At 33.8% G+C, this 13,424-nt stretch overlaps 1 protein-coding gene across 1 annotated transcript; it reads left to right on the top strand.

Annotated features, from left to right (window-relative positions):
- Positions 1 to 1,938: 1,938 nt before the first annotated feature.
- On the top strand, positions 1,939 to 2,598 carry LOC139859397 (uncharacterized). The gene has a single exon (XM_071848187.1). The coding sequence runs from the start codon at positions 1,939 to 1,941 to the stop codon at positions 2,596 to 2,598; it is 660 nt and encodes a 219-aa protein (XP_071704288.1).
- The last annotated feature ends 10,826 nt before the right edge of the window (positions 2,599 to 13,424 follow it).

Below are 13,424 nucleotides of genomic sequence, written 5' to 3'. Positions count from 1 at the left end.
GCTTTTTGGTCGTTTACGTCTTCAAATCGTCGAATCTGTCTTTTGTCTTCACCTTTTATTATTTAAACGAATATCACTTGTAAATAGAACAATTGCAACCAAAAGCTTGTCTTTCTTGAAGGATAATGCCATGAAATATATGTTCGTTTTTAGCATTATCATATGTTATATGAATATATGTGTTCGTATTTAGAATTGTACGTTTCTACGTATTTTGAATTTCTATCCGGTAAATCGTTTCGGTTTTCAAACCAATAATCAGACTTTTATGATTTTCGAATCCAAATTATTTTATTTATGATATTTCTATATTATATGAGTTTATAAGATATTTCTATATTTTATTTTTCGTGTGTGTGTGTGTTTCTTCCGAAGATTTAATCGTGTAACGGTGTTTTCGCGAATCGGGCGTTCGGTCCACAAGCTATTTATCAATACTTCAAGATGGGCTAAGGGAGCCCACCCCTCTCCCTTGTTTCAGCCGAACTCCCCATTGGGAGGGTTGGTTTTGTCATTTTTGCTAACTTGCTTATCCTTAAACCTAGATCACTACTTCATTTCAAACCTAATTACATTTTATTTCTTTTTCTTCCCCCCTGCTCCTCTTGGCCGTCTTCTGTCACACACACATTCATCATCATCTTTTGATTTTTGTTTTGAAGATTTAGGGCTTCTTGTATAACCGGATTCTACTCTTCGTTCTCTATGCGTCTATATCACTTGATTATCGATTAGGGTATAAACATAAACCCTAAACTTTTCATTTTCATCTATTTTTACTGATTTTGATCATATATTAATGTATTAGTGCTTGTATGTTATTGTATTGTTGTTATTATGTTTAGAAATGCTCGATTGCGTATGATTTCGGTTGATCAAATTGTGGACAGCAGCTTTATTGATATAATTAGTGTATTTGGCTCATGTTTTTGGTTAATTAAAGTCTCTCAATGATTTCCTCTCTCTGACTACATAATTTTATGCTTTGGATTCGTCTCGTTTTGAGTTACGGATCAAAATCTATGCTTGATTTGAGGTTTTGTAAAGATTGAAATGTAATGACTTGTGAAACCAGGTTTTGGTCCGACTTTAGGACCATAATTTGAGATTTTAGAGTGTACCATTGGGTTAGGATTGATGATTGGATGAACTTTCATGTTCCGGCAGGGGCGGCCCATAAGGGGTGCAAAGTAGACATATATTCAGGGCCCAATATTTTAAGGGGCCCAATTTTATTATACCCTCAATACTAGTCCATGTAATTTTTCATTTTTTTCAAGCTTTACAAACAAACGTGATCAATCGGTTCCATTCCAAATCAGAATTCCAGTCAACTTAAAAGAAAAACAAGGGTTCGTACTTCGTATAATCGTATTCATCTGCTAATCCCGATTCGCATCCAGGTATCTATTTTTCTTTCTTTTTTGTATTTTTTTGTTTCTAATATTTGCTCTGTTTTTTTTTCTTTTTGCATAATCCGTAATTGGGGTGTAACCTGTTTTATTATGATGAGCAGATGAGGGTTTTTGACTTTTGAAAATTGGCATGTTTAATTACAAATTTATGATGTTGGTGGACCTAGACGACCTGGTGGTCGTTGATTACTTGATTAACATGAGAAATTTTATCATGTGACTTTCACATCAATTTATTTAAGGCCTTGGGGGTTTGTTATTTCATTATTTGGTAATTGGTAGCTATTTTTGTGCTATAAACTGTTCAAGCTTGAAACTTTTCATACAAATTTCAAATTTGCCTTAGTTTGCCTTTATAGTTTATTTTATTTGTAGTTAAATTGCTCATATATGTGACGATCTTTATATTACTCTTACTGATGTTATTTATTTTATTATAAGTATGTTTGAGTTTATGAGTATAGTTTGACTCAATCATTGTTTTATGGTTATTGTCTTATAGATTTGGTAAATAGAATTAAGGATGGCGCCTAAACAATTATCCGGTTGTGAAAAACGTAAGAGAAAAAGACTAGACGATGATATGAAAAAATCTCAAGCTGGTGCACTAGAAAAGTATTTGAGTAAACCGATTCTTGAAGAGCACGAGCATATACAAGTAAATCTAGAAGAAACTGAAGGGCAAAAGCATATTGATGAACAAGAGGCGGAAATAGACGAACCCGTTGAGACAAATATAATTGAAGAAGATGTGATACATAACATTGTTGATATATTTGACCCGAGAAATTGGGAAGGACTTAATTCTGATGAGATTAAACTTTTGGTTGAGAAGGGTCCTAAAAGAGATAATAACATAGAGTTTGGTCCGTATACCAAAAAGGGAATGTTTTGTGCAACTTTATACACAAGAACTTTATCAAATTTGGAGAAGTGTGACCGACCATGGCTAGTATATTCAAAAGGGCTAGACAAAATATTTTGTTTTTGTTGTAAAGTCTTTAGAAAAGGGCAGCCGAGAGGTGGTTTGGCCGAGAATGGTTATAAAAATTGGTTACATGCTCCGAAAAAACTCAGAATACATGAAAGTACCCCGGTTCATCTTGAAAATATGAGCAAATGGTATGATATGCGTAAAAGATTGAAGTTGAAGGAAACAATTAATAAAGTTCAATATGAATAATTGATGAAAGAAAGAGATTACTGGATGCAAGTCCTTTTGAGAATCGTTAGAGTAGTGAAATTTCTTGCTAAACATAGTTTATTCTTTCAGGTCTTGGGGCCCTTTTTCTTCGCATCGTTCAGGGCACTCAAATTCTCGGGACCGGCCCTGTGTGCGGGTCATCAAAATCCGAGCCACGGATCACCCGGAATGATTAAAACGGTTTTTGAAACGGATTAAAGTGATGTTTGGTTCATGGCTATTTATCACGGCTTTTAAGACTGAATGGGGTGTTCTTGAGTATCCTAAGGTGTCGGGATGGTTTGTTGGACGAGGAGATATATATAAGATTCGTCAAAAACCGACACCCGAGGCTCAAGTTATGACCCGGCAAAATTTTAATGAAACTTATGATTATGAAATTGAACTTAGGTATATAAATAATGATTTTCATTATTATTAAATTACTTAGGTTATAAAAGTAATTAATATTATTAATACTTATGATATATATTTATTATATCATTTAATAATTATATTATGATTTAATTATTCCTATAATTAAACTTATGATTTAATAATACAATTATTATTAATGAAAGACTTATGATAAGTATAAAACGTATGATATAAGATTTATTATATCAAGACTTATAATAAAGATTAATTATATATTTATTTATAATAAGACTTAGTTATTAATTATTCATGATACAATTTAATTATTAAAACTTATGGTTTAATAATTATAACAAAATACTTATGATATGTGTAACATTTCATAATTAATTTTAGATACTTATATTATGGTTAATAATTCATTATTAATTTATAATACTTATGATATAACTAATATTTATCTAATTAATTAAATACTTATGTTATATATATTATATCATTTAAACTTATATTAACTTTATAATTCAATTTAATTTAATTAAACTTATCATATGACTGGTTTATACAAATATTATTTTAAATAATATTATAACGTATATTATTAATGTGATTTACACTTTAAACTTTAAGGTTGACTAATGTTGACCAAGGTTGACTTTTGAGTTGACTTTTGAGTTGACTTTAACTGTCAGTTGACTTTTGTTGACTTTTCTAAATACGGAAACTTTCTAAAAATAGAAAATTTTCCAAAATAGAAACTTTCCAAAAATAGAAACTTTCCAAAAATAGAAACTTACTAAAAATAGAAACTTTCTAAAAATAGAAAGTACGTGTTTTACGTTATCCTGATCATATGATTGCTGTTCTTTGCTTTACTACAACAAGCACTATGGTGAACATACTAAGACTTGACCCAAGTTAGTTATTTATATCGACCTGCTCTATTTTTAGGTCGGAGTTGTGATCATTCTTGATCATTTGCCTTGTTGTTCGCATACTTGTTTCCTTTTTGCTTCATTTGCTTAAGGTGAGTTATAGTCCCGTTTTTATACTATTTTAAAGTATTTTTGGGATGAGATTACATGTAACTTTTGTTTTACATTTTAGACACAAGTGGAAATTGATTTAAGTTATTCATTGTGAGTTGAACAAATATATTCCCTAATCTGGTAATTGTAATCACTGGTTTCTACTGGTGAACGTGAATCATATGGATAGATCTATCGGGCTTGATAGCCCCATTTTGTGCTAGTCGCACTATCAATTTATAATCGAAATGTATTAGTACTTCGTAATTTTTAAAGATACACATGTTCAGTGTATATTGATGTATGTTAAGGGTAAGGAATGGTTAAGTGGTTACCAGGTGGCTCACGGGTTAATGGATAATATTTTTATATTTTCTAACATTTGAAATCTTGTGGTCTAAATCTTATACGTTATTTAAACCTATAATTCACTCAGCATTTTTGTTGACAATTTACTAGCATGTTTTCTCAGGTACTTGATTGATTGTTTCCGATGTGCTTAGAGAGTCTGCATATTGTTGGCAGCTTTTGTTAAACTATTAAACTTGCATTCTATTTTTGTTACATTAAATTGTGGGTGTTTGTTGACTCGATTTTGGTCGACTTTTATTAGTTACTCATGTTGGTTTTTCTAAACTTACATTTACTCTAGGTTTCCTTTATAGGAAATCATTTTTAAATAAAGAATGCAATATTATTTATTAAATTCATTTAGAGTTATGATCAAGCTGTGAGACCAAGTGACGGAGCCGTTAAGGTTACTTGGCGGGTCGTCTCACAATACATAACAAAGTAGCCTATGAATAAGAGATATACATGGACCATATAACAATATACAAAGACTATCCTATAAACTAGGATACAGATAAATGTAATCTATTACCCCCCCCCCCCCCCCCCCCCCGCGCAAGCGAATAGGGGAAGGTCCAACACGTAGCTTGGAATGAAAGTCTTCAAAAAGAGGTTGCGGAAGACTCTTGGTAAATATGTCAGCTAGTTGAAGATGTGTAGATACATACTTGGTGTAGAGTTTTCTAGAGAGTACCAATTCACGAACAAAATGGTAATCAATGTCAATATGTTTAACTCGTTTGTGAGAGATTGGATTCTGGCTCATAAAGAATGCCCTACGGTTATCACACAAGATGGTAGGACATCCCAATGGTAACACATGAAGTTCACGAAGTAGATGAGTCACCCAGACAATTTCAGATGCAGTGTTAGCAAGTGCTCTATATTCTGATTCACAACTAGAACGGGAGACTGTTGGTTGTTTCTTGGCACTCCAAGATACTAAATTACCCCAAAGAAAAATAGAATATCCATAAGTTGAGCGACGTGTCTCTATACCAAGGTTGCAAAAGACGTGAGACGGGGTCTAGACGGTCGGGTCCTAAAAACGTCGTGACGTTCGATACGGGGTCGAGACGGATGTTGACCAAAGTTGACTTTCAAATATATAAGTATATAAATGTATATATGTGTACATATTTTAAAACCAAAAACTTTTGTTGACTAATTTGTATCCATAATCGCTATCACCCTTAATATAATACAGAAAATTCAAACTAAAATACGACAATTTTGACCGATTTTACTGACTTTCTGGCTTTTCCGAATTTTGAGAGACTTTGACCTGATTTTTTTCAACTTTGACCCGAATTTTGACCGTTGACTGTCATATTAAACGTTTTCTTCGAGACGGGACGGGCTAGTCACCAAACCGTCGCAACTGCTCGAGACGGGGTGTTTTGCAACAGTGCTCTATACAACGTGCCCAGTCGGCATCCGAATAGCCAAGGATAGTAGGTGCTGCACAATGGAAAAAATAAAGACCATAGGAGATCGTTCTCTAGAAATACCGTAATATCCATTTTACTGTCTGATAGTGTTCAATTATGGGAGCATGAAGGAATTGACTCACCTGATTCAAGGCATAGGAGAGATCGGGACGTGTGATGGTAAGATATTGAAGTGCTCCAACAAGAGAACGATAAAGCGTAGGATCGTCAAATGAGTCACCTCTACTCGTTAATTACATAGTTGTCGAAAGAGGGGTGGCAGCAAGTTTAACATCCAACAGTTTAGCACGAGTAAGCACATCGTGGGCATACTTAGATTGGCTTAGGAAGATCCCATTGTCATGATATGATACCTCGAGTCCAAGAAAATAGTTCAGTTTACCGAGATCACTGACTTTAAATTCCTTGCTGAGCCATGAAATAAAAAATTGAAAAAGAGACACATTGTTGCCGGTAAGAATGAAATCGTCAACGTAGACCAGTAGGTAGATGAGATTCGGTCCTTTTTTAAAGACAAACAATGAGGCGTCGGCACGGCTACAAATGAATCCGAGAGAGACAAGAAACGAACTCAAGCGTTTAAACCAAGCCCGTAGTGCTTGTTTTAAATCGTACAAAGACTTTTTTAAACATGAGTGGAAAACTTGGGATCCACAAAGCCAGGGGGTTGTTCCATGTAAACAACATCAGATAAGTTGCCATTTAAAAATGCGTTTTTAACGTCTAGTTGATGAAGAGGCCATTTATTTAGCACAACAAGGGACAAAATAATTCGAACCGTAGAGGCTTTGACTACCGGCTAAAGGTGGCCGAATAATCAATTCCTGGAACTTGGGTAAACCTTTGAGCAACAAGACGTGCTTTGTATTTGTCAATGGTACCATCAGCAAGGAATTTAGTTCGAAAAATCCATTTAGAGCCAACGATATTTGTGTGAAGGGGACGTGGTACTAACTCCCATGTAGAATTAATATTCAGGGCCTGCATTTCATCAGGCATTGCTTGAAACCATTTGAGGTCCTTAGCCGCAAATTTATAGCCCTTCGGTTGGGTTGTAGTAAAAAGTGCATGATGCAAAGGCGAGACTGAAACATGAGATAAATCTTAAATATGACTTTGATTTTAAGGGATAAAACCATGTGAACCTAGAATAATCATCCACAAAAATGACATAGTAACGATAACCATCAATTGACATGATAGGAGATGGCCCCCATAGATCACAATGAATCAAATCTAATATATGTGAAGCATGTTTAACATTAATATCAAAAGGTAAACGTTTGCTTTTTGTTAATTGACAAGGAGAACACAAACTTGGGTTTGGTAATCCAAAGGTAATAGATAAATAACCCAATTTATTCAAAACCGAAATAATGTCATTAGAAACATGTCCTAAGCGACTATGCCATAAATTAAAAGAAGCAGAATTGCGAGTAGAGGTGAGCTTAGCAAGAAAGGCTTGATTGCTTAGTTCAAGTACATAAAGGCCATTTTTACGTCTTCCTTGTCCTAGAGGTTCTTTGGTGTGCCGTTTCTGAATATAAAACAAAGGATCGGAAAACAAAACATCAATTTGATTGTCTTGTGTGAGTTTACTCACCGAAAGAAGATTTTTGGTGAGTTTATGCACAACAAGAACATCAAGAAGAGATATATTAATGGATATAATAGATTTGCCAATATGAGATACAGAAGAGATATCACCATTTGCAAAGGTTACAAATTCATTACCAGAATATGGTGTAGTAGAGTCCAAATTTGCAGTGGTGGGAGTCATATGGGCCGAAGCGCCTGTGTCCACGAACCAGTCCGGTGTGGTACTGCATTGAGCCTGAAAATCCTCGACCAGGTTAGCATCAACACTAGCAGGGCTACGAGAAAATGTGGGCAAATCTGGACATTGGGTGGCGTAGTACCCATCTATGCGGCATAATTGGCAACGTAGAGGACGATGATTACCACGTCCACTGTCCCAGTACGAAGAACCTTGAGTCTTCGATCTACCACAGCCACGAGAAGCAGATTGAGTGGTGGTAGTAGTGTTTAATGCGACAGGAGCAGCTACAGTATCATTAACTGTCGTAACCCGACCTTAACCATAAGGACGAATACAATAACATATGATTTCATCACAAGGTATTGACCTCTATATGCGACATTTTTCAAAAACTGCATTCGTTTTTACAATACAAACCATAGCTTTTATTACAAATACAAGGTTTAAACAACTTAATAATGATTATCGTTTAGCGATAATCTTAGACTTACAAACTTTACATGTGATAATAACAATACGACCTCCAACATATTTTACATTACAAATCCTCCGATATGCAGTTTTATTTTTGACACAAATATGCATACTCAAGATCTTGCTTAAATTCAACATGTTGCAGCGAAAGCTTTTAGTTATCACCTGAGAATAAACATGCTTAAAACGTCAACATAAAGTTGGTGAGATATAGGTTTAATGCCGGCAGTGTTATAAATATAGACCACAAGATTTCATATATAAACGTTTCAATAAAAATATTCTAAGTTGTTGAGCACTTGATAACCATACTTAACATTTAATCAACGTCGCATATTCCCTTTATTATGAAATCTTACTACACCGTACCAAGTGTAGTCACCGAAACGAAGTACTGTGCAACCGTTGAATACTGGTCGTCCAGTCTGGTTGGGGTTGTCAGGCCCGATAGATCTATCAACAGGATTCGCGTTTACAATACCGCATGTAAATAGTAGTTACCAAGTTACAGGGAGATATGCCAGTGGTACAACTCAACGTAGAATATATTTTTAAGTACTTGTGTCTATAACGTAAATCATAAAATGCATGTATTCTCATCCCGAAATATTTAGAGTTTAAAAGTGGGACTATATACTCACCTTTTCCTTGAAGGTATTTAACTCGACTTGGTCTCCGATAGATATCACGAACCTAACCATATATATGATATATCAACATATTTTCTTTTTAAGAAATAAACGTTTCATATATATACTTTTAATACTTTTAATAATTTCTTAGTCCGTAGTTAGCAGTCCGATGTTAGTAGTCCACAATTAGTTTCTAAAAAAAATAAAGACCCCATCGTATTCATGTTGATCGGAATTAATCTTGACCCACGGTACCGTGTTGTCAAATGACGTGTTGCGTACATAAAGTACTGTGTTGTCAAATGACGTGTTGCGTACGTACATGAGGTCTTATGATTAATCTTCTCGTATTGTTTACGGGTGGTCCTGAAATATATAAAATTAAATCATGAGTAAATATATATGAAATATCATATTAATTAGGAAAGATATGATTTATTTAATTTTTCTCCAATTATTTTCGTTGTTAAACAAGCTTTGGATACCCATTCTTATTTTAGTCATAGTTTCTTCGTTACAACTCCGTTTTTGTTGATTCAACTTGCCACTTCCTTGGATCGAGTCAAATTTTAAGAATATGAACTGTAAATACCTTGGTTTACATTCGGAATCACAGGTTATAGTCCAAACTCTAGGTGAATCTTATGAAAGTAATCATTTTTGTCATAAAAACAACATTTAATGGTCATTTTTCTAAAAATACTTATACTTTGAATTAAACCATGAAATTTTTATGTGTTAACATATTCATAAGAAATATCATTTTTCCAGAACATGAACTTCTAATTCAAAGTTCAAGATGGTTTTTAATTATCCAACCCAAAACAGCCTCCGGTTACACTCCGACGACATAGATTCAGTTTTAAGGTGTTCTTTGTAAAAACAAGTTGTATCTTGTTAAATTAGCATATCATTATGATATATTACAAGTCTTGAAGTATTTTAAAAGTTAAGTTAGAAGGATCTATTTAGTTTGCGAACAAATTTGAAATCATTCAAACTATGTTCTTGTTGTTAAAATTTTATATCACAAAATAAGATAGCTATATAAATATGAATCGAATAAAATTATGAACAAGGTTACTACCTCAAGTTACTTGGACAAGATTACTGTAAAAGATGAGTAAAATCCTAGAACCAAAAGAGTGGTGGAGTTGGATCAAAAGGTTGGAAGTAAACTTGTAAATTTGGAAGGATTTTTGAAGTGTTCTTGGAAAGATTTTCTTATGATGTTTAAGTGTTGTTTTTGAAGCTAGATCTTCATGGTTGTTTGCTGAGATGTTTAAGGTGTTTAAGGCTCATGAATATGTGTGTGTTTAGCTAGGAAATTAAGGTAAAAGATTGAATTAGAAATGGAATGGGGGGGAGGTCTTAAAAATGTGAAAATGGGGAACATGGACAAATTTTCATTTTGTTATTTTGTAAAATTAGTCATGCATACTTCCAATTCTAATTACCTAGCCTTAAGGGCATGAACAAGAGCTGAATAGATGTTGATTTGACATGTATATACCAATAGTAAATACATCTAGAAGATGGGTATGATACCGGTACATATACCCTAGGTATACGTATAGAAATCTTTAAGAAAATGGAACGAGGATTCAAATATAACTATCTTTTGTAAATATACTTATATTGTTTTATGTATGTAAGCCCTTTAAAAGTGATTAAATACATATCTATACGATGCATGTATAAGTATTATAGATTATAAGTATTTATGTCAAAGAACGTTACGTATAGTTATCGTTTTGAAAACTTAAGTTAGTAGTTTCAAAATATACCTACAACTCATTGTTATTAGTACACAATGAGATGTTAAACATCCTTAGATCATGTTAAATATATATAGATACATATATATACCCAGACGTATAATTATCATATGTTATATAGTTCGTGATATCATCGGTCAAATTGGACGGTCAAACGTTGTGTAAAACTCTTTTCAAAAACATAAATCTCAACAATTTAGATTGCTTATCATGTTGGTAAGGTTTAATTTATGTAAATATTAATCTTATATGCAATAAACGATCGGAAAAATCCGGGTCGTTACATTACCTACCCGTTAAATAAATTTCGTCCCGAAATTTTAAAATTGTACCTATTTTGCGTCATCGGGAAACAAATGTGGGTACTTTTGTTTCATTTGATCCTCTCGTTCCCAAGTAAACTCGGGACCCCTTCGAGCATTCCAACGAACCTTGACGATTGGTATGTTGCTCTGCTTAAGCCGTTTAACCTCACGGTCCATGATTTCGACTAGTTCTTCTATGAATTGTAGTTTCTCGTTGACTTGAATTTCTTCAAGAGGAATGGTGAGATCTTCCTTTGCAAGACATTTCTTAAGGTTTGAGATGTGAAATGTATTATGTACTCTGGCGAGTTGTTGTGGTAATTCGAGTCGATAAGCTACCGGTCCAATGCGTTCGATGATCTTGAACGGGCCTATATACCTTGGGTTCAGTTTACCTCTTTTTCCAAAACGTATTACACCTTTCCAAGGTGACACCTTTAACATAACCATGTCACCGATCTGAAACTCTAATGGTTTCCTTCGGACATCGGCGTAGCTCTTTTGGCGACTACGGGCTGTTTTCAATTTCTCCTTGATTTGCACTATCTTCTCAGTAGTTTCATGGATGATCTCGGGTCCAGTTAATTGTCGATCTCCTACTTCGTTCCAACAGATAGGGGATCTACACTTCCTTCTATACAGTGCTTCGAATGGTGCAGCTTTAATGCTCGCATGATAACTATTATTATACGAGAATTCTGCTAATGGTAGATATTTATCCCATCCGTTTCCAAAATCGATCACACATGCTGAAAGGACCCGTCCTAATCCACCTGGACGAAGTCATCAACATTTGGTCCCATTGCGATGATCGGCTCCAAGTATTGTCCTTATATTGAGCAAATGCACAGCGAAAGACTTAATTCGTACCTGAGAATAAACATGCTTTAAAGTGTCAACCAAAAGGTTGGTGAGTTCATAGGTTTATCATAACAATCATTTCAATATGTTAATAGACCACAAGATTTCATAATCATAAACATAATACACTCGCAAGTGTATGTAAAGCATTCTAAGTGGTTGAGCACTTGGTAACCATACTTAACATTTAATCAATGTCGCATATTCCCTTTATTATGAAATCTCACTACACCGTACCAAGTGTAGTCACCAAAACGACGTACTGTGCAACCGTTGAATACTGGTCGTCCAGTCCGGTTGGGGTTGTCAGGCCCGATAGATCTATCAACAGGATTCGCGTTTACAATACCCATGTAAATAGTAGTTACCAAGCTACAGGGAAATATGCCAGTGGTACAACTCAACGTAGAATATATTTTTAAGTACTTGTGTCTATTTTGTAAACATTTATAAAAGCAGCGCATGTATTCTCAGCCCAAAAATATATATTGCAAAAGCAATTAAAAAGGGAGCAAATGAAACTCACTTTTGCCTTGAAGGTATTTAATTCGACTTGGTCTCCGATAGATATCACGAACCTAACCATATATATAATATATCAACATATTTTCTTTTTAAGTAATCGTTACATATATATATATACTTTTAATACTTTTAATATTTTCTTAGTTCGTAGTTAGCAGTCCGATGTTAGTGGTCCACAATTAGTTGCTTAAATAAAATAAATAAAGACCTCATCGTATTCGTATTGATCAGAATTAATCTTGACCCATGGTACCATGTTGTCAAATGACGTGTTGCGTACATAAAGTACCGTGTTGTCAAATGACGTGTTGCATACAATCATGAGGTCTTATGATTAATCTTCTCGTGTTGTTTACGGGTGGTCCTGAAATATATAAAATCCAATCATAAGTAATTATATATAAAATATCATATTAATTAGAAAATATATGATTAATTTACTTTATCTCCAAATATTTTCGTAGCTAAACTAGCTTCGGATACCCAATCTTGTTTTAGTCGTAGTTTCTTCATTACAACTCCGTTTTTGTTGGTTCAACTTGCCACTTCCTTGGATCGAGTCAAATTTTAAGAATATGAACTGAAAATACCTTAGTTTGTATTCAAAATCATAGGTTATAGGTCAAATTTTGGTGAAACTTATGAAAGTGATCATTTTCCATCATAAAAACAACATTTAATGATCATTTTTCTAAAAATACTTACACTTTGAGTTAAACCATGAAATTTTTATGTGTTAACATATTCATAAGAAATATCATTTTTCCAGAACATGAACTTCCAATTCAAAGTTCAAGATGGTTTTTAATTATCCAACCCAAAACAGCCCCCGGTTGCACTCCGACGACGTAGATTCAGTTTTTAAGGTGTTCTTTGTAAAACCAAGTTATATCTTGTTAAGTTAGCATATCATTATGATATATTACAGGTCTTGAAGTGTTTTAAAAATTAAGTTAGAAGGATCTATTTAGTTTGCAAACAAGTTTGAAATCATTCAAACTATGTTCTTGTTGTTAAAATTTTACAACATAAAATAAGATAGCTATATAATTATGAATCGAACAAGATTATGAACAAGGTTACTACCTCAAGTTACTTGGACAAAGTTACTGTAAGAGATAAGAAAATAATCTTGGAATCAAAGAGTGGTGGAGTTAGATCAAAAGGTTGGAAGTATACTTCTTCAAATGGGTGATTATTTTGATATGTTCTTGAAAGAGTTTTCTTATGGTGTTTAAGGCTTGTAATTGAAGCTAAATGATG

This window comes from Rutidosis leptorrhynchoides, chromosome 7 (assembly GCF_046630445.1).
Source record: "Rutidosis leptorrhynchoides isolate AG116_Rl617_1_P2 chromosome 7, CSIRO_AGI_Rlap_v1, whole genome shotgun sequence".
NCBI classification, from domain to species: Eukaryota; Viridiplantae; Streptophyta; class Magnoliopsida; order Asterales; family Asteraceae; genus Rutidosis; species Rutidosis leptorrhynchoides.
Note: the sequence above shows the minus strand (reverse complement) of the source record. Positions and strands in the feature narration are given on the sequence as shown.

Excerpts from the sequence above, each read along its gene's own strand:
- LOC139859397 (XM_071848187.1), top strand. The coding sequence starts at position 1,939 with ATGGCGCCTAAACAATTATCCGGTTGTGAAAAACGTAAGAGAAAAAGA.